The sequence below is a fragment of the Lissotriton helveticus genome, chromosome 4_1, assembly GCF_964261635.1.
Source record: "Lissotriton helveticus chromosome 4_1, aLisHel1.1, whole genome shotgun sequence".
NCBI lineage: Eukaryota > Metazoa > Chordata > Amphibia > Caudata > Salamandridae > Lissotriton > Lissotriton helveticus.
This window is the reverse complement of record NC_136063.1, coordinates 1,657,874,366-1,657,897,167: the sequence shown is the minus strand read 5'-3', so window position 1 is coordinate 1,657,897,167 and position 22,802 is coordinate 1,657,874,366. Positions and strand designations below refer to the sequence as shown.

General features: G+C 44.6%; 1 protein-coding gene across 1 annotated transcript in view; it reads right to left on the bottom strand.

The window, feature by feature from the left end:
* CRTAP (cartilage associated protein) overlaps positions 1 to 22,802 on the bottom strand; it is a 122,077-nt gene that overhangs the window by 78,508 nt on the left and 20,767 nt on the right. Inside the window, exon 2 of the mRNA XM_078688336.1 lies at positions 7,770 to 7,919. Coding sequence (XP_078544462.1) covers positions 7,770 to 7,919 — 150 coding nt within the window. The remainder of the gene's footprint in view (positions 1 to 7,769; positions 7,920 to 22,802) is intronic.

The window sequence follows — 22,802 nt, the reverse complement described above, 5'->3', positions numbered from 1 at the left end:
ATCATTAAAAAAGGGGAGGTAGTTGTAAATTGAATGCAACATGAGGGATATCACTACATAGCATAAGAGAAGAGTGCCTTTGATCTAGGTCAAAATTGGTTTTGAGACTTGATGAGTGGAGGGCGACCTAGGTCCTGTAATCCCTCTTTGCTCCTTGTTGTTGTTGTTGGCTCTGACTTTTCAGGCCTTGCTATCAAATTCCCCAGCTAAGCCTATTCTCATCAGCTCAGATTTCCTCCATCACTATTCCAGGCACTTAACTTGGACTAATTAAGCTTCTCTGTGGCATTAGTGACGCTAGCCAAAACAGAACCCGTTTTTCAGTCTAGTGCTTTTGGTTTACTTGGTTCAAGGAAAGAGACTGCTATTTCAAACTTGTACATATCCTAGCTTGAACAGTAGTTTTCTGGAAGGGGCTCATTGCACAGAACACACGCTGTCTCGCAGGTTCCACAATGCATTTTCAACCAGTCACTAAGCTCAAGAGTAAGAAAACACATGAAAGTCTCTTCCAGGGGACATATGGGTTTCATTCCGTTAATACAAATTTCATATTGAATCTACTTTCAAAATCAATATGTGCACACCAGAAAGCTGTAAAACCCCCTTCCCCATGCCCGTTTGGCCCCAAACCGGGCATTTTTAGAGTTTCAAGTATCCTGCAAAATCTCCAATATATTCTTGCCAACTGAAATTACAATTCCAAAATATCATAAATATTAGGTTGGCAAAATATAGTAACACAGTTGGGTAATCAGAGAATCAAGATCAACTAGAAATGTAACAGCAGCAATTAATGCAATATCTGAAGTGAGAGACCCATTTTTAGGTTTCGCCTGCACAATGCTTGCGATGTGCTTGCAAAATCTCTTGTAATAATAATTTTAAAATACATAAAAGGGGCTTAGACCTCGCCCATTACTTACCTTTACCTACTATTGGTTGACTCCACGTCATTCTACATTCCAGCATTCCTATTGGTCAACGGCTCCTCCTAGACTTTGAGTCGAGCCTTCATCCATAGAGCTTGGACAAAGTACTCCTTTCTTTGGGCAGTGTCCTTCAACTGGTCACTGGCTCATGTTTCTCCTGCACAGCGCTTGCGAAACTGTTGTAAATGTATATATATTTTTTAAGTCTTTATAGCCCTTCTATTACTTACCTTTACCTACCATTGGTTGGCTCCCACTTCACTCTCCATTCCGGTCTTCCTATTGGTCGACCACTCCTCCTGGGCTTCAAGTCGAGACGTTCGTCCTTGGAGCTTCGACCAAGTACTCCTTTCTGTGGCCAGTGTCCTTTCACTGGCCACAGGCTTACTGCAGGTACTCTTTTTTAGTTTTCGGATTGGTTACTGTTGAAATGAGTTTTGCCTGTAACATTGGACCAGTGGAGAGAAGCTTGAACTGACAACTTTGTTCCTTGGGTTTTTTAGCGCCACTGCAGTCTCATTACCTCGTCTTTTCAGTGCTTCCTTATGGGCAGTGAATGAACCTCTACTATCTATTATAATGCCTAGGTATTTGTGTTCGTGAACGGTTTCCAGCTGTTATTTTGCCAGGTACCAGCGATGTGCTCCTTTTGCCTATCTTTGATTTACATGCATGACCTTGGTCTTGTACAGGTTGATGCTCAAGCTGTTCTTCAGCTGAATAGCTTTGTATAGTGCCTAATAAGTGCTAAAGGCCTGACGAAGTTCGGCTGATGAGTACTAGGTTGTCTGCATATTGTAGACTTGAGAGGACAAAACCATCCATCTTTGGGGAATGACAGTTGTACTTGTCCAGCCTTGGTGATGGATCTGACATGAAAAGATTGAACAGGGTTGGGGCGAAGACGCAACCCTGTTTCAGCCCATTGGTGGTTGGGATCCTTCTTGACAGATGGTTTCTGGTCCCCAGCTTTACTTGTACCCAGATGTCTGTATGCAAGAGTATTAGTTGATTCAAGAGGGCAGATGGGATCTTCAATTTGGTAAGTTCACGCCACAGTTTGCCTAGGTCAATATGATCGAAAACGGATCTGTAATCAATGAAACATACATAGAGTGGCAGTTTGGCTGCTAGTGTGGCGTCAATGAGTAGTAGAGAGAGAGTTAAAATATTGGTGAAGTTCCCATAGACCTACTGAAACAGGTTTGGTTAAGAGGAATAACTGAGTTTTCGGAAGCCCAAGATGTCAGTTCCTCTAGGGTAGGACAGCTAGTATTTGGCGTCATTATCTATTAGGGTTACCAATCCATAATTTTTTGCCTCGTTCTTATAGTTTATAAATTGGGGAGATGATCAAGCCCCTCCACGAGGCCGGGACGGTCTCTGTTCATATTTCTCTGAAGACTGGCTTTAGAGATTCCGCCAAATAACCAGGGTCTAGTTTGAATATGACTGGGGGTATGCCATTTGGAGCTGGTGCTCACTCTCTTCTCCCTTTGGCTATCCTCTTGGACATGTGTTTAGCCGAGATTAAGATAGTATGTGTTGCCAGATTATTGTGTGTTTCATGAGTTATCTCTTCTTCTGTTGAACGTGTGATGGCTTCCGAATTGGAGTTGCTATTGAGGTTGCTGTTAAAGTGATCCCAAAGGAAGCCCGCCCAAGCTTCTTCCGACAAATGTGAGCTAACTCCATGAACTTTAGGGTTTTGTAACAAGTTGATTTAAGTCAGAATCATGCGCTGTTGTGGCTCTTTGTGTCATAAAGAAGCTAGGCCCATAACATATCTTCTAACTTTCTTTTTAGTTGCCAATTTTGCTTTTTCCGTGTTCCTTTTAATTGCCTCAGCTGCCTTTGCACATTGACATTCGGGCCATGTAGGTGAAGGTTCCATTATGTTTTATTTATTGCCTTCTTAAACAACCTGATTTGAGCATTCTGCGAGTTAGAGGCCCACCCATGACAAAGTTCTTCTGTTATCCTTGGTCTTGACTCCTATTTTGTTGAATGAGCTTCCTCTAGTGCTTTTGTGAAGCTTTCCCAGCCAGCTATGGCATTCAATCTAGCGGTTTGATTTTCTTGCAGGAGGATCTATACAAAGGCCAACATATTTTCTGGGTGTTGAGTAATACATTTAATCCCTTTGTTATTTTCCGTTTTTTAAGGAACTATGCTCATCCACTTGCTGAACTGGTATTATAACTTGTGCATTTAGTGTAATTTCTTGTGGGAGATGATCTCAGTTGTCATTTGCTACCAGATTCAAGTCGGCAATTTTGCAGAACAGAGAAACGGTTGCAAAGGTGTACTCTTTTGTTGTGCTAGTTATCGCAGTGTGGAAAGTGGCAGCAGGGGAACGGTCTGCCGGAACAGGCAGCTTAGTGCATGAAAGTTAAGATGTTCAAGATCCTCCAGTAGTTTCTTGGTCAGCTTGGTTTGCCTTCCCCATTTGTTTCCTTCTTGTGGTGGAATATGCCATACAGGGGATTGGTTTCCCAGAAAGTGGTCATCTTTTGTACCTAACATGTGCAGGATTAAATCACCAGTTATTATGAAGTTTGGTGTTTGCTCCTCTGTTAATAGCCTGGTTAGCTCACCTCCCAGCTGGTTGACACCCATGGCCTAAACAGGGATGAAGATACACCAACTACAGATCTTTAATAGTGCTTTTGACTGTCACTCTGACAGCCTTTGTTGCATTTGTCAATGTTAATTTAGAAACCAGCTCTGCGACCGCACTGATACTTGTTATAGAAGTATATATTGAAAGTCTTCCTTTGAGATGACCATATTTGGTGCTTTTAGTGGCTGGAAGATGGTGTAACTAAAAACTTTGAAAATGAAATGGTTGATCCAGCCAGGTCTCCTGTAAGAGGACAAGGTCAAAGGATCGTAACTAGAGCAATGCCTGATGTTTGTTTTGTTTCTCAGACCATTTATATTCCAAGAACACAAAAGGTAAGGTGTTTTTGGGAGTTGGTGAGGGATTCTTGTTAAGTCAGTGGTTGCTGCTCCAGCGTTTATTGTACTTGCTAGCCAACCCCAGTCTTGAGGTGCTGGAGTTCCAGTCACAGTCTGAATGGCCCCCACCGGCAGACTGCTTTCTCCTTGTGCATTGGAGATGTTATCTGCACCCACTTTAATACAGAATATGTGTACATTGTAGAACGCTCATGGCGGGGTCCTGGATGATCATTGTGTCTAGCTAACGCAGGAACCAATAGCCTGGTTTTTGGTAAGGTATCATCTTTATTCCCCAGATATTTAACTGTTCTTGTTCCTACAGGACCCTCCTGGCTACGATCGCCCAGATCGCTTTTGTTGCCTCATTCCCTAGATGGTTATTATGTTCTACAAATTCTATGGATAGAAGGTCTGATGAATTTAAATCCACAGTCTGCTAATGGTGGTTAACAGCTGTAAGGCGTTCCCCTTGTTTGGAGTGTCAGCACAACCTTTGGACTTATATTCTGGTAAAAACAGAGTAGAGCACGTTTCTGACTGTATCTGTAGCCTATTGAAGGCATTGGTTTATTGTGTGTTTTCCCCGTGTTCTGAAAGGTTCAGTGAGACTATCTGTTTGAGTCAATTAGGTATAGGTTCTGACCCATTTCCAGGACTTAGGTCTGGCTCCTCTTAAGGGACAGCCTCCTACCCCAGGAAGCAATGCCTGGCTTTAGTATCTAAGGTAGCTGGTTCTTGAGAGGTTCCTCCTCCCCCAAGCGTTGCTCCACCTTCAGTTGATGCACTGCCCATGCACTCCATTCAACTCGGTCACTGTAGTCTATGCCACTCAACTGTATGTGCTTCCACTCTACGCCCTCTACCGCAAGAGCTATCGGCTTTGCCAATATGTTTTAGCAATGTTGTACAACAGAGTGGCTGCTGTTCAGCATTGCTAAACATTAGTGGGGCAAAGGAAAGTGGCGTGGAGTGTCATAAAGTGAAGTAGAGTGGCGTACAGTAGAGTTGAGTGGCAAGGAGAGGAGTGAAATGGAACCTTTAGATTATTTCTATAGACCATCTATACTCCCACAGGTCATTGACAAATAACCTGTTCCATGCTCTGCCACATCAAGCCTCAGGTTCAATATTCCCATATCTAAAAAAAAAGCCTCCTTGGGATGTTACTAGTTTTGCATCAGGATGGGATCCATTCAATCTGTTTTGGGCCATAAACTTGCTTTTTTAATAGCCTGACAAGTGGGGGTCGCAGGATGGAGGAAGCAGTGTGGCCATGGGACAGTGAGGGGAAATGGAAAGCAGATTGTAATAAAGGAGTGAGGACAGACCCGCAGAGCTAGAGACCGGGAGGAGTGGAAGGCTGAAGGAGAGAGACTACAGCCACATGCACTCTTAGTGAAAGCGCAAAAGTAGATTTAAAAAAAAAAAAAGTGTACCTGCTGGCCAGTGAAAGGACACTGGCCACCGGAAGCAGTACTTGGTCCAAGCTTCACAGCATGGATGAAGAATCGAAGAAACCGAACTTTAGGAGGAAGTTGGAGAACAGGAGGAACTTTTGGCAAACAGGAAGCAAAGAAATGAGAACCATCTGGGAGCCATCCAACGGTAAGTGAAGTGAGGTGGGAGCCATGTGGGAGTCATTATGGGCCGCTTACATTTTTTATTTTTATTTATTTATTCATTTTTTAAATAAAATAAGATTTTGTCAAGCCTAAAAAGGTTTTCTGCAAGGATTTTCCTAAGTTGAAGGATGTTCCAAAGTCTTGCTGCTAACATTGAAGAAAGACAATGGATCTGTACATGTAAGACTAGCAAGACAGACCTTTATGAAATGAAATTGTAATTCTGACAGGGTCGAACAGACGACATCCACTTGACATAAGATAGGATCCTGGCTGTTATTATGGCACCATATCCAGAATCTCTTCCACTTCATGCATAACATGTTCTTATGAAAAGGTGTTTAGCTTCCTATAGAATCTCCATGTAAACGGGAGGTAGTTTCAAATTACCATGCTGTCTGACTTCATAAGCCATGCTGCCAAATTCAACAATGTTAAATTCAGATGGTGAATTTGCTCCTGAAATGTGGTAAGGTAAATTCGGTTTGCATGCTAATCTCTTGTGACGTCCGATTGACATCTGAAGGAGGTCCGTGGTACCACCAGTGCCATAGTCAGTCTGGATCTATCGGAATCATCATCTTCGAACATGTTTTGCACAGCTTCAACAGCACTTTTAGAATGGTGAAAATATGGAGAAAAAGTTATGTGACCAGTCTAATAAAAGAGCCTCCCCCACTGATTTAGTTTCTGGAATCCTGGAAGCAAAGTCTCAGCAACTTTTGTTGCGAACAGATCTCTGGATGGTGTTTCCCATTGCGGGAAGATTTCTTCAACATGTACGTAGTCTAGGACCTATTTCTGGTTGTGCTCGTAAAACTGACTGAGAAAATCAGCTTGATGATTAAGTGTGCTGCCGATTGGGTATTGCCAACAGTGTCAGATCCTACAATGCAGAACAAACCTTAAATTTAAGTTATGGTTTCCTTAACGCCTAAAACTATGTTAAAAGAAAAAAAACTCACCAATATACCTAAAGACCACAGTTATGGTTACTAACTAAAGAGCACTGAAATTTGCAGGTTATGGTTAGGTGCACAACGTATGTTTGGTGAACACTGTTTGCGAATGGTGAACGCAACAGCAATTTTTGTGTGATAGCCACCCAAGCAAAGCTTGACGCATTAGTGAATAGTCAATGGATGATGGAAGAAAAAGCTCCCTAGTCCAACGATGTGCCTTTATTTATTTTTTACATTGGATTTGCACATCAATGGCTCTAAAATGTAGCCTCGTTATTCAAAGATGGAATCACTTTTTATCTGCTAATTTTTCAAAAACGACCGGTTTTTACCAAACAAACTACAGGCACTTCCTTGAGTAAGAGTCTATGCATAATCCAAGTTTGGGGTAATTCCATTCAGCAATTTGTAGAGGAGCAAAGAATTCTATTGAGTTAAAGTGGAAATTTTCGCTTTAGGCTCCGGCTCAACGATCTGTATGAAACTTGCAGTGAAAAACCCAAAGTGGATGTGCTTTTTCCTGAAAATTTTCATGTAGATTTGTCAAACTGCACAAACGTCAGTAAGGAAACAAAAAAACGCCTTTTCCCCCAGAAAGATTGACTTAACCATAACTACGAAGGCACTATCTCGGCCTCTTTATTTATGTCCCAGTTTCTGGCCCAACATATCCAATTTATTTCAGAGTACTCAATAGAGAATTACAAGGGTGACCATTTTATTTTTTATTGTGTTGTATAAGCTTTGTAATTTCATGGCATTATTAAAGAACACAATAAATAACTTAGAAAAGTAATTTACTAAGGTCAGAACCAATACTGCATATTTAACAGTACGGGTAGGATCATCAACTGGAAATCTAAAATGGGACCATGCCCTTTATACCGACTCTCAGGTCATCGACTTATAATAACATCACTACTATTGTAAGAAATAAGAAGAACACAAGTCTATATTAGTCTATTCCATTCCAGCTGAGAGCAAAATGTTATGCTGGATTCGATTTTGAGTAATATGGCCAAAGGAGAAACAGAGCATAGTAGTAGGCTCTGGCCTGGCAATGTTTGAACGGTTCACACTTGGCGAATAAGGGACAGCAGAAACAAATTTACGTGGATAATGTGAACACTATTTATTTAAAGCTCTTGGTAACAGACGTTTTGTTGGCGGTGCATAAGACTGACATTAAGTGGATTAAACAATTCTTAAACAAATGTAAATAAAAAACTGTTAAGTGCAATATATAAAAAAAGTTAATTTCTGTACTGCTAATATTTGAAAGTGCATACCTCATATGACTTGGTCTCCAGGTCTTTAATGTAGTCCTCTGAATCAGGCATGCTTTTGTAGTACGCCATGTTCCGCTTCATCATTTCATCATCCGGGTGCTTGAGCATGAATGTGTGAGCTGCTGCAATAGCCTTTGGTAAGTTATTGGTCTAAGGGAGAAAAACGAATTGTCAGGGAAAACAAAATGTTGAAAAGAAGTAGAATTTAAGCCGATGTCAATCGCCTACCCACTGAAGGGGCTGACTGATTTTGCAATTGTCGAACTATGCTAAACTATTTTGGTCAACTGATGAAAGGCAGGAGGTCCGGGACATCATCTGGAAGAGTGTGTTATTGTTTTGAGAATACATCTATTTCGCAATTTTTATTTTATTTTATGAGTTGCTTAATGCCTTTGTTCTAACTTTAGAACATTGCCTATTGGTTCAGAGATTACACAGGAGACACATTCTTCACGGTATTATGTACCCCTACTTTTTAGGTTGAGAATTCGAGACCTCTTGTATATACTTTATTATATACTTATTATATACAAATATGTGTATGTACTTTGTGGGCTCTGGAGATCAGCTCTAGGACTCGTCTGCTTCCGCTCAGGGACTTTTTTTTCTGTTCAACTGCCTCTATGTAACTGTTTTAATAGAAAACGACCAACAGAGGTCAGTAAAGTACCAGAATTGCATTCTGCTGAGAGACTTTCTTTTTGTATTTTTTTCTGGCTTCCTCCTCTATTGAACTTTCTTGATCAAAAACGAACAGCAGAAGTCAATAAAATACCAGAATCCCTTTAGCATTCTCTAGATTCCAGTCCATAGAATTTGTCTTCCACGAACACCCGTAGACACTATTTTTTTCAAATCTGGTATTTTCAGTGATAAGACCACCGAAGGCCCTGATTTTATATTAAAAACAGAGCTTTGGACTATACCATTTCCAGCTTAAAGGCAATATGTCACGCAGTTTGGTGCTTACTTTCCCTCCATGTTAAATAACAGTAGATGTTTCAGCACCCAGGCTAATGTTCTGCATAGCAAAATACACATAAGGTCCAAAAGGCGAGACCGATTGCATTGCAAATGCTTGTTAATTGTTTATGGCAGGAGAATCCCACAGTTTTAATTCCTCTTCAATTCCATTACCAGCGCTGTCATTTTATGCTCTTACTTTAGTTGGAGTATGTTGCGTTGTCATGCCTCAAGACTATTCATTTATTTTATTTTTCCATTTCAATTCCCATTACACTCAAATAGAAATAAAATATGACCTGAAGTAACAAAGGCATCATAAAACAAGAACATTCAACAGAAGCGAACATTCAAAGATTCTATAAAACAAAGTATTTAGACTATGCCGGATTCCTTCAATGAAACAGCATTTTATTTTGAGGTAGATAGAGCCCAGAATTTTTTTTTATATTTGGTCTAATCAATCGGCCAACAACTTTACTTTTTGAAAAATTAATTTATTTGACAATGTAGTAGTTACTCTAGGGAGAAAATAGGCCTTGGGTCAGACATGTTTTGCTCTGGTATACAAAAATCAGCCAGTTCTATTAAAAAAAGACAACACAAAAGTACTAATGTATTGGAACACCAAAACCATACGTCAGTACGAAACTTTGATGATGGTGCCAGCAGACACGCTAGCAGGAGAGAGTACTGAGAACATTTTATATAAACTTTGTATACTAAAGAGCAAGGCAACAATTAGCACCGTAGGTGTATTTCATTTCCCAAACCACCAGGCTGTACATATATATCAAAGGTACCTGCGAGATCCCCAAACAGCTTAAATAAACAAGCATTGAAAATGCAGTAGGTCTCGCCTTTTAATAAGTTAAAGCCATTTGCTTTGCTATACAATACCATTAGCAAAGCAAATGGCTTTAACTTAATCAAAGGCGAGACCTATTGCATTTACAATGCAATCGTTCTCGTCTTTGGGTCTTACAAGTGTTTAGCCAAGTATTATATTATTGTACGTTACTGCAATGGACTGTGTGGCAGTGATTATAAGTGTTGCAGTAGATTTGGCACTAGTTTCATCAACTTCATTCTCTTAATCAACACAGCACCTAACACCGCTTAGAACCCTAGCAGCCTAAAATGCAGAAGACTTTAAAGGGTGATGTTTTGTTTCTAAACAATACAGTGAAGAAATGTTCATTGTTCACAACCCACACATGGGATTTATTGAAAACACATTTATAACAATTTCCCAACAATGCGAGGAAAGTTTACCGATTCACGGAGATGGTTATGGGGGTAGAGAGCACTAAAAACGGCTGGCGTAACGGCAACAGAGGCCCCTGCAGCCCCTTGGGGGGGGGGGGGGGGGGGGGGGGGGGTCCGAGGGGGTGGAGATGGCCCTATCTCCAGGTGGCCCCCTCAGCACAAAACCTCTGTCTGAACCCTAAGTGACCGGTTGAGTACCCATTATAGCTAATGTGCTCAGTGTGTAATTCCCATTCCAATGATATTTTCCCTTTCTGTAGAAATCTGTCCCTTTACGCCTTCCTCCCCTCGATTTATTATTAATGGAATATGTTAAGCACTGGCTTTAAAATGTACGCACAGGCGTATTAGGCGGGGAAGGGGCACACATACATGCACTATAAGCAGATGTTGTGGAGCGGAAGCCAGAAGAGAAGTGCTCGAAACAAGCTCCCTTTAGTGTGTCGTGCCTCTGCTTCCAACCGCATTAATGCCACCTCTGTCTATCAGCAAGCTTAATTTTTTTTTATCCAAATTGGTGGCATTTCTCAATGTTTTCCCAAAGCCCTATTAAAAATATACATTGCTTAAAAGCAATTTTAAACTGGAATTGTCACCATATTTTTCTTTCAATTACCTCACTGATATTTCCAAAAGCTAGTACATATGACCAATCGGTTACAAAAGCATTTCCAAGTGACACGCTGCTGCCTTCCGTGTCGATGGCCACAAACCATTTCCTGAAGCTTTTACAGCCCTGTAAAGGGGCCGCCGGACAGTTGGAAAACTTACACTAAGAGGCGTAATGCTGGGACACGGAGCGCGGTGACCCTAAATCAGGCGCTGCGCTCCAAAATACAGTAAAAAAACAGGACGGGTAGCGATGTGAGGACGACGGGGGGGTGTATAAGGGAAGAAATAAAAGCACATTCATAAATACGGAGTAACATACGTTAAAGGTGTATTGAACACAACCCCCTTTTGAAAAAAAGGGTGTATTGGAAAACCGGGGAACCATATGGAACACGTCAATACACCCAACTTTTCAGATTAATGTGAACGCTCGACTGCCACGCTGGAAAGTAAAAAACGAGACAGCTGAGTAAGTTTGAACGACTGAAAACTTTCCTAAATTTAACTTGAGCAGCGCCAGTAGAATAAAACAGGCACTGAAGGACCTCAGCCGCAGAAACATATTTGTAAAGATAAATGCTGCACCCTAGAGAGAAGCAAGAATGACTAAAAGAGGAGCAGGGCTGGTTGTTAAGTCCGACAACTAGATATGTGATATGCTTCCATAGCAGCCAGGAGTTGGGCTGCTCGACCACATAATCGGGCTTCAGTTAAAAGTGACCGATTCTTGCATGAATGCCTAATTAAATTGTCCCATGTACAAAAGTAAAATTCGTTCACCGTCTGGATTTCGTACGACCTAGGAAGAACCAAACCAGGCTGCATTGTTCATCAAACTTGAACAAAAGGCACCATCCACTCACGGTCTCTGGCATGTGGTCTTTGCCTTTACGCAGCCTGGTAATCATATTTTGCAATTCCAAAACAAACAGATTACAGTGTAAAGTTTCCACAAGCTGCCTCTGCTGCCAGCAAAGCTAAGGGGAGGGGTGATGGGGGATGGAGATCTGTAGGTAGGTTGTTCCTGAAGTGCTCGGTAAAGAAACTTGGAAAAAGTAAGGCACGATGCTTGGGGACAAAGCTGCTTCAGTGCTCTGGGGCTTGTCAGCGCAAACAAGAAAAAAGTGAAGAAAAAAGTGCACACCTCCTAATGAAGGACTGTGTCTACTGCCGCAGTCAAGAGATCCAATCCCGGTGGGCGTGCCTAAATGGAGACAAGGTGGCAACAATTAGGGATTGGCATGCCTTCAGTGCAATCATTGCACTGCCTTTGGCATAATTCGTGACGCTAAACGACGCTCACAAATCAAAACTTCAGGTGGAGCTTGGTCGAGGCTTTTGGAATTGTATTGATTCTAAAAAGCCTCGTAGGACGAGGCAGCGCATGTGCTGCTTACGTCAGGCCGAGACCTAACAAACGAGGCATCCTCGCTAAATGGAGCGCGAAGATGGCAATATTTGACGACCTGGGGTTCTTGAGGGAGGGGAAGGGAGAGTGGGATGGAGAGGGGAGAAGAGTGAAGGGGCGGGTAAGGAGCCAGTGAAGGGAGACAGATTGGAGCGATAAGAAACTGCTAATTAAAACAAGGAATGCAGCTGGCACAATGCGCGCCGCTGCTCGCTCTGGACACCAACACGCTGTGGGAGTGAACATTTAGAGAAAAGGTGGGGTATGCACCCGCCTTTGGCCAATTGCATATTCTAATTTTTTAAAGCCAGACGCAAAGGCCAATAGAATGTGTGTAAGTTGAAAAGCCACACAGACAAAGTCTGGAGTGATTCCAAGAGGCCTCCCCATAGAGCAGCACATGCGCGCTGCGCTAGGCTTGACCTAAAAAAAAGGTATGAAAATGGAATTACACACACTAACGCACAATTGTCAATTCCTCAAGAGCCTGGCTATCACGATTCAACAAATGGTTGGAATGCTGAATGGAGGACAAACAAAACCGGCACTAGCAAAACCAAATAGACTGGCTTTGGCTGCTGACCTTTTAGCTTTACCACTGCATAATGACTAAAAGTCTAAAAATAATGTAAAAGCAAGCACTGCCCCATTAGTCTTGGTCACTAAAAATGACTACTGTTATACGGATGTACACCTTGTGCAAAATCACAATGCCATCATTCACAGTCACATATGCTGAATCTGTAACCTCTGTGGGTGGAAGCAAAATGTGTATGGCACTGCAGCAAACCAACAAATGAAGGCAGCTGACTGAAATCCCTGTAATTATATGTAATATATAGATGTTTATTGAAAACAAAAGGTCGTGGCTGATGCCAGACCTGAAAATGCATGCATTCTTGATTCTCACATAATTTTATGGCAGGCTTCAGATTATGTTTTGGCACCTTCGGGTTAAGTACGCTTTAAAAAATCCTTTTCATTTATTTCATTAATGCATTCTCCTTCTTGCTTTTTATTAACATTAGTCACAGTGGGAAAACACTGGACCAAATATGTGCAAAACACACGGACTACAAAAACTCATAGTTCTTTAAAGAAAAACTATTTCTCCCAAGAAGGGGAGAGACCATTCACTAATTACAGTCCAATATAACAAACACTCTTTACCATCGTAGAACCACCTCTTGCCGCTCAAGCCAACTATGAAATGTACTGCTTTTCAGTTAATTTTCCAATATTGTGAAAACACTGACTTTAATGTTATCATTGTTCTAGTCAAGAATAGGCAACACTCTGCCTCGCGTTGGCGACAGAGATACCTCAATAGTATTGTTGTAGCAGTGGTACTAAGCAAATTCTGCACTAATTCTTGATGCGCCCCTCCCGTTCCTTCCTCTAACATACGGGCGCCATTTTACCTCCTGAGATTCAGAAACTCTTCTACCTCGGACTTCGACAGCACATTAATCCATCCTCTGTGCTTCTTAAGGAGGCGTCTGCTGACTCGCCTCAGCACACCCACTTAGGTCTAATAGGGCCTTCAGACTCCGGCTCCGTTCGCCTGCCCACCAGTCCACCCAATGCACATCATCAAGAGCGCTTCACCTCCTCCACCTTATTAGTCCAGCCCATACGAGGGGCTTAAGGTAGCCTTTGACCTTCCTAAATGAACATTTATTTTTTTCTGGCATCAATTAAAGCCCGCCTTAGTAGAATGTGCTGGGTTGAAACAACTGCTGAGTGGGTTTTTGCAACATAACCGAGATATCTATACATACATACAATATTTAATATTTATTTCTACCATTAACCAGTGTCACACTCGCTGAGGATTTCCCTCCTCCCATATCACACCTACTGGTGGTCAGTATAGTGCCCTACATCTTGGAAGGTGTAGTTGTGACAGGGACTTTAACTGACACTGCCACAATTTCTCCCATTCTGAGAAGATGCTGCAGGGTAATCCCAGCAATTCAATTGATTGCACTTAGATGGAGAAAACAATACTTATTTAGTAGAAAGAAGTAAAATCTAGACCAGTCCATTCAAAACTACATACACAAGTCAGGATCTTCCTCCTTTTGCCATTTGACTCAAAAACTGAAAAACACCTATTCGCTTCTGCCAGTGCCTGAGACTCATGCCCGCTTGGCTTTTGGCACTGAGGTCCTTCCTTTGAGGAGTGAAGTTTCTCCAAATCCAAAGAAAGCTACTATGGAGGCTACCTTAGACAACCTTAAAAAGGCATATTTAGATCCCTGGTCTACAAACGCACCAGTCAATACTGATAATGTGTATTTTAATGAATCAGCAGATTTAGACGGGGTGACTCTGGGGACTTCGAAGGGGATCTGGAATACCCATGGAAGTCTCTACACAAACATAAAATTGGAGGAGGATGCTTAGGAAACTCTCTTTCATCAGATCTTTTTCTGAACATATCTGACCGGAGGAAATTGTATCCTCATGTTTCTTGGTTTGGGCCCCATCTGCTAAAACAGATGCCTGCCTAGAATTTCCCCAGAAGGTTCGCAGCCGCCTAAATGTAGAATTCCCTTACCCTTTTCTTGGAAGGATAAGTGGCTAAAACTTTTTTGGTCGAACCAAAGTTGTCCTCCCCATCGCGGAAAGTATACCAAAGACCTAAGAAGGGTATTGACTGGTCCTGGCGGGCCTGTTAAGATAAAGGTTTGGACTTGTCAGGCCCCTATCAAAAGATTTGGGATTTGGCCTTCTCAGTCAGGGAGGCTGGTACTCCTAGTGAGCTTGTGTCGTGTAGTTCCTTTAGTACTCATGCAGTGCCTGCACGTTTGGATAATAAACTGTGGGATTGGTGGCAGACTGGTTCCGTTCACCCCCACCGAGAATGTTAGCCTGTTTTGCATTGGCTTGGTCACTGTGCCATGAGTGTCTCCCCATATCGGGGAGAGAATAGTTTCTGGCAACCTTAGAACATGACAACCCTGATCCCTCAAGATCGTGGAAACAATGTACTACTTTTCGCTCAGTCACTCATGCACACTTAGTTTGGCTCAGAGATACACAGAATAAACAGTTTGGGCGTTTCAATAAGGATTTATTGAACAGTTGTTATTCTTGTGTAGAATATGTGAGCTGCAACAACCGTTAGACAGTAGCAGATATATATGATTAGCAGTACAGCGAATATAAAAGGATAGTGCAGTTCTACCATCTTGCAATAAGCATGAATAAATACATTAATATAAAATGCAGGATAAAAGTGTGCGTACTCCTACGATGCCTATCTAGATGTACCTAAGTGTACTTAGCATGTGAGTAGGTGTGAAGCCAAGAATCCCTCTAGGATTTAGTCTAACCCCATTACCTGAAGTTGAAGAATGTGGGACCCCGTCCTGGTCTCGAGTTGGACACCCCGCAAGGGATGTGTTAGATCACGGTCAGCTGGAGCGTCTGCATGCAGGAGCCTCAGCGTCTCTGGTCAGTGTGTCCGCCTGGAAGTCGCGGTTCCCTCTGCCGACCCTAGCATTTATACAAAAAGTATCTAAGGTTTCTTTGTCCCTGGTCTCATGTATTAGCCATTGTTGGATGCGAGGATGGCGTATGGGATGGACCTTGTACGTAGATATGGTGGGGTTATGTTATGTTATGTTATCGGGAGTTTTATTGAGCGCTCAGCTACTCAAGCAGAGTGTCCCAGCGCTAACAGACCTAACACAGCATAACCCCAGGCGGAGGAGGAATTAGAGACAGAACAGCCACGCTTTAAGCTCTTTCCTGAAAGATGCTAAATTCTCGCTCTTTCTCAGAGCGAGTGGCAGAGCATTCCAGCCCCGCGGCGCCAGATATTTAAAGGATCGGCCCCCGTTTCGTGCGCGCCTAATTGCCGGCACCCTGGCCAGTGACAAGGCAGCCGATCATAAGGCTCTCGATGGATGGTGGAAAACAGCTCTCTTCCGCAGATAGAGAGCACCAATACCATGAAGGGCTTTAAACGCAATGGTGAGGGCCTTGAAATTAATGCGTTTCCGGATTGGAAGCCAGTGAAGGGACTTCAAAAGGCCGGTGGCATGAGAACTGCGACCAAGGCCGAAAATTGCCCGTGCCGCCGCGTTCTGCACTACCTGTAGACGAGACAGAAGGTATTCTGGCAGGCCGAGGTAGAGTACGTTCGCGTAATCCAACCTCGATCCGATCAGGGCTTGCACCGTTATTTTCCTATGGGCAGTAGAAAGGAGAGGGAGGAATTTCCTTAACATTTTTAGTATCCCAAAACACTGCCTGACCAAACCAAGAATCTGTGGTTTCAGTGAGAGACAATTGTCCATCTTGATTCCAAGATTCTTAGCTAACGTGGAGTCAGTAGAAGGAGGGTACATCCCTGCGGGCCACCAGGTCTTCCATCCGGGGTCAGGGGGGCACCCAAAGAAAAGGAGCTCGGACTTGTCGGAGTTGCATTTCAGCTGATTCAGTTGAAACCAGGCAAATACCGCGCCCAAGCAGTTCTTAATGCTCTCGCCATCAAAGTCCATATTCCTCCCACATGTGAAGAGAAGCTGGGTGTCATCGGCGTACGAGACAATCTGGGCGCCAAAAGACTCTGCCAGTGCCGCGAGGGGGGACATTTAGATATTAAAAAGAGTGGGGCTCAAAATCGACCCCTCAGGGACTCCCACCTCCAGAGGCGGCACTGCAGCAGAGTACGGAGGAGCCCAGACTGTCTGGTGTCGGTTGGAAAGAAACGACTCAAACCAACTGAACACCGTTCCCCGAACACCAATCTCCAAGAGTCTTGCCAGGAGACGGTCATGGGGAACGGTGTCAAACACCGCTGAGAGATCTAATAACACTAGCAGTGCTTTCCCTCCATTATCTAGGACTTCCTTGATGGCCTCTGACACCTCCAACAGTGCCGATTCCGTGCTCAGGTTAGCCCTGAAACCGGACTGGGTGTAGTGCAAGATCTCATGTGACTACAAAGTCGGCCAGGACAGAATGCACATGTTTTTCAGTCACTTTGGCCAAGACCGGAAGCAACGTTTCCAAGAACCCTCATGAATGTTCATTCATACTGTAAGAGTCCATTGATGAAGTTGTAAGACTCTGTTGTTCAGGAGGAACCCTCCTTCTGCACCCAGGACTAGAACTAGGCAAAGGTTCAATCCTAAAGACTTGTTACTGTGAAGTATAAGGTAGGTAATGTAGGTGAAGGTGTATTTTATTACCTGGGCCTATATTAGGGCACCTATATGAAACAGAACACTTGAGCTTTTAGAGGTTTGGCTCCAAACGGCCATTTGTCTTTCAGGGAACGTGAACTGCATCCTCTCTGCAGCGAAGTGCAGATCCTTAGGCAGTTCAAACAGTTGGTAGTTTGTTGTTTATGGAACCCTTTGTAAAGGATATGGATAAATTCATCAGCACTTTTACCTCATTGGACAAAGCACAGGTGGCTGTGAGATAGGTTTTAACCCAAGATCTTTATAACAGAGTCAGCAGAGGGAGAGGCAGCTCATTGGCCAAGCCTCTTTTCTGCCCCCCACTCAGAGGTTTCCCTAGGTACAAAAAAGTCCAGTGAGGTGACTACCAGCAAATAGAAGCCTCTTTTCTCTCCAAATCCAGACCCTACAGAGGCACTCAATATCCTGGACATGCCTGTGGAGTAAGTTCTGTCCCCTCTTTCTCAGGTGAGACGTTCCATTTTTCCCTAACAGAACTTGGCAGCAGAATTTGTTTACTTCAAACCTGGTCTCAACTCAAGTAAGATGCATGGATTCTCCAGACAGTGAGAGGGCCCAGTCTGGAATTTTGTGACACATCTTGTCAAACTTTTTTTCCACATCCACTTTGTGTCACTCTAGAGAAACTAAAATTCATTGATGAGAAAATGTCCCCTTTACTTTAAAAGAAAACAATTTACTTCACGTCACAGCACTCCAAAGATTTAGTCAGCAATGTCTTCATTGCAGACAAAAATAGAAGAGGTTGCAGACCAAGTCCCTTCAGAGCCCCAACCAGTCAAATAGTTTTTGAGGTTCCTCAGAGGTTGCAGACCAAGTCCCTTCAGAGCCCCAACCACTCAAATAGTTTTTGAGGTTCCTCATAGATTCAATCTAAGCAACCCTTTCTCTTCCGGATCAGAAGATAAAAGCCTTCAAAAAGAGAACTGCAGAGTTATAGCGAAAGGTAAAGTTACCTTATGTTTGATTGCTCATCCGGCAGGCCTCCTTTCAGCATCCATTCAAGCGATGTTCCCTGGATTGTTAAACTACAGGACCTTACAGAGATTGAAGATCCTGTACCTCAGAAAGGGTCTTATTATGCTCGAGCAATCCTATCTCAGGAAGCAAAACATGAGATCAAGGATTGCTAGCCCACATGGAAGCTTGGAACGATCAGGCCATCTCTGCGATGTCTTCAGATATAGTGATTGAATCGTATGTCAGCCATCTATGTTTGGGAGCAAGATGCAGAGAAATCTCCCAGGGAGCAAATGGTCCCAAGAAGAAAAGCAGTTACACATTAATTGCCTCAAACTTCTGTCTGGATCAGTCTTTTTGCCTTCTGCCTGACTGTTGGACCAGATACTGGTCAGATAGCATTCCCTGAACTTTTTCCACCTGGGTCTTGCCGATTCACTTATGAGGCCTCCGGACACTGTCACAATGTAAATACGCGTGAAAGCATGCGCCCTCTTGATATCGCTGGTGAGAAGTGGCGCTGTTCAGTGTTCACAAACACAGGCTGATCGATCATTGCAGACCGGTGGGAGTGCACTGGCATCTATTAAGAGTAAACTCATGAGCAGCCTGCCATTGTAGTCCGCTGTGAGTGTGCACCAGCACCAATGGTGTCCGTTATTGTGTGTGTTGCCTGCCAGCACAGGCTTGTGAACAGACACACGTTAGTTAAACCTATGTCCAGTCTGCTGTGCAGACTCCGGTAGGTGCAATTGCACCACTGGCGCTGGGAACCATGTGTCCCTCCTTCCTTCGCAGTTCGGTGTGCGAAATAGCGCATGTGCGCCCAGGTAGGGAGGAATACCTATGTGTGTTTTTACTACCTATGAGACCAGCTTTTCCCATAGGTTAACATGGGGAAGTGATTTCGGTCCGAAGTAATACTACTTCGGACTGCAAATGTGGACTGCAGTGGAGCAGCATGTTTCATATCAATGAATTTGCTGTGCCAAACCCTTTTCATTGGTAAAGAGGATTTTGGCATAAATCGCTTAGAAATGACACTTATAGAATATGTTATTTAATCAAAAAGAGACTAGCTCATATTTATTTTAGATTACAAAAAAGGAGAAGACTCTGGTATGTTTCGTCACGGAGTTGGAACACCTGGTGAGTGTGTTCGGAAAGCCCTCACCCACCAACCTAGTTGGTGGCATGCTTCATCATCGGGCCCACCCAGTGGCACCTAGCGTGCACCGGGTGTGCTTCGACGCCTGATTACAGCGGAGCTGGTATATTGCTGAGTGTGCAGTGAAGACAGTTAAGAAAGTGATGTTAAAACGGCTAGGCGGGGGTCCCAGTACCCGAGGGTGAAATTAGACTTTAATACCTGGGCCTCCGTCAGCGGTTAAAATAAGGCATAGCCTGCTCTGGACCTGTAGTGCCTCCTTCGCATACCGGTATGCGAAGGAGGCACTACAGGTCCAGAGCAGGCTATGCCCAGAAATGCTGGTCAAGCCCTTGCCACCTCCCAACCTTGAGGTCAGACTGAGTAAAAACTAGCGTGGTCTTGAGAAGGGAATCCCCCTCTCACACATAGATACACTTTAGGGCGTGTAGACACATAGTCTAAAACACACTCCCACTAGTTAATTTACACTCACCCCCTTTTACTTAGGTCCTGAAGAAAGCCAGCTTAGTCATAAGGCACTGGCTGAAACATGTTGACCCATTGGATGTGAGAGGTCGTAACTCGCCTCTTACATCCCTCTGCCTTATTTTAACCGCTGACTGAACAAATGTGGGAAACTTGGGGGGCGGGGGGCTTGCAAGCCGAGAAGATGGCCACCTGAGTGACTCGCTCTGATCCGCCAACGCACAATTCATCAATTATCCTGCAGCTGAATGACGCGTACAACCTCCAGAGACCCTCAACGGAGGTCAGACGGCTCGGCGGGTCGACTGAGCAGTCTGAAGCTCCCTACACCCAGAGAGCGGCGATGCAACCAAGCTCGGACTGATGCAGACTTGCAGGAGGAGCTGAGCCGCGGTCTGTAGTGGAGGCGGTAGAGCGGACTACCCCTTCGCTGAAGTGGATCTCCTGACCAGGCTGGGTGGAGCCCTCGTCATAGTGGGCGAGCCGGTAGCAGACAGAGGGGAGACGGGCCGATTCTCCAGGGCGAATCGGATGCAGGGATCCCTGACGTCCACTGACACGGCGGCGTGCCTCCCAGAGTGATGCTTTGCAGGCATATCCGACGGAACTCCTGAAGCCCGGTTACAATCGTTCCGGTCCTTCCCCAGGTGATCGGCGGGAGGCGCAGCGCGGCTGGTGGTGCCTTCAACCCCTCCTCCTTTTCTACAGCACAAGCATAAGGAGGCCACCTGCGGGGGACGGCCGTAATGCAGTAAGTAGCCTGCTGAGTGGGGGAGGCTATAGAAACTGAGGCAGGCGCATTAGCAGGCCCGATCCTTCCTGGACGGTGTGAAGATATACTGACGGCGGTAGATGCCCTTGAAGTGGTGGGAGGCGGGTTGCCCCATAATGGCCTCTAAAACTAAGGCAGAGAGACGCGGCCTGCTGACGCTTTGCCCCTGATCTGACTTTCTTCCTCCGTCATAGGCTGCCATTCAGAGCGGGCGGTGAGATACTGGGATCCTGCTGTCCCCGTTCTGTGGCAGCCGGCCCAGGAAGGTCCCTGCATAGTGGTGACTCGAGTTGATGTGAGCTGGATTCCCTGTGTGTCTTACTGGATCTATGTAATACTTTCAGCAACGTGGGATACAGCACGGCCCATAGCGCCATAGTGGTGCACCTGATTCTGCCTCAAGACCTGCTATGGCCACTAGACGGTCATTGTGTCACGAAAGCCAGAGATTAAACATGAGGAGCTGTCTGCACGGTGGGGGAGACTGGGCACACTAATTTGGCGACACCGGCAAGGGTCAGGGCTCTGATACTCGAGTAGACATGGCGCCATGAAGAAGCTATGCAGAAGACTTGAGCTGGGGCACACGCTGCCTGTTGGGAGGAACCTGCGGATTACGGTGGCACACCCGTGTGGGCAGTTGATTGTTGTTGCCTTGACCGACACTAGTGACCTCCACGAATGGACTGCTGTTTGGTTCCTTGCAAGATGGGGAGAGTCGACAAAACCCAGCCCAAACTCACGTTTGAACAAAGAAAAGCGAAGCCGCAGGACAACGCCTTCGAAGAAGGTGATACCTAGCATGACTAGTCACCAGAGGATTCGGAAGGGGATATCCGCTCAATGCTGGCAGCTATGGAGAAGGGCCTGCAGAGCAGCCTCTTGGTCTTGGATGCTAAGATGGACTCACTGCGGTACAGGATGGACAGGATGTCAGAGAAGACTCGATAAGCACACCGAAAGGCTAAACATGACAGACCGGAGAGTGACATAGGTGGAGGAAGCACAGACCAAAATTGACAGAGACCACAAGCAGCTGGGGAAGGTGCTACAGGTGCTACAAGATAAAGCGGAGGACTTAGAAGCGTATTCCCAACGCAATATTCTGAGAATCATATATTCAAGCTAGCCTGGAACAAGATACAAGAAAGGACTGACACAGCTGTCCTATAGGTCAGCAGTGCCATTGTGGAAAGTTGGCGGAAAGAACGAAATAGAGATTAGTTGGTGCGTATTGCCAGACTACGCGAGCAACGTCCCCCTACGTGTGTCTAGCACTGTTTGGGGATTGTGTTGGTGGGGTGGGAGATTTCAAATTACAGTTATGTAGTTCAGGACTGCAATTCAAATGTTCTGTTCAGGGGTTTTTTGGGTATATTTCGTCGGGTAGCAGTTGGGGATGACCTGAAATGGGTGAAGGATGCGTGAAACTCAGCTATTCAAAACCCATCCTGTGTTACACTGAACACATTACACCGCACAAAAAACATTGAGAATCATACTTGCACCACAGACAGACCTGGTATGACAACCTAGACTCACCTCATGATGCATCCTATGGAGTATGAGGGGAACGCAAAAGTGGACACTCTCAGAGCACTCACTTGGAACATTAGAGGGTTTAATGACTACAGGAAGCTACGTAAGAACTCATCTGCCACCCAACTGCCCTATGCTGCAAAGCAGAGGTCTGCATGGCAACATTCACAATGCAGGATTTGCTACTCATGCGCGGGGGGTACTTACTTGGGCCAACACTAAGTTGGCCCTCTCTCTCGAACCAGTGGACACAGACAGATATGGTAAATACACAATCTCAAGGTGCAGGGGGTTGGGTATGGACCTGCTCATTGTTAACATCTACTGCCCCAACTTACGATTCTGGTGGGCAGAATAGGCCGAGAAGGAGATGGACTGCAGCTTTGGGGAGGTGACCTCAACTTGGGCAGGGACTCAAGTCTCAATTGATCGGGGTGCGGAGAGACATTACGGCGGCTGCTAATGCAGTAGAAAGAACAATGGCTCGGTTCGATTTAGGCGATGTATGGCGCCAGAGACGCCCAAACAGAGGAGGCTTTACACACTACTGAGCATACCATAATCTACATATTGATTATTGGCTGGCGGCTAGGGCACTCAATGAGAGGGTTCGCTCTAGCAGGGTACTTCCCCGGACATTTCCAGACCA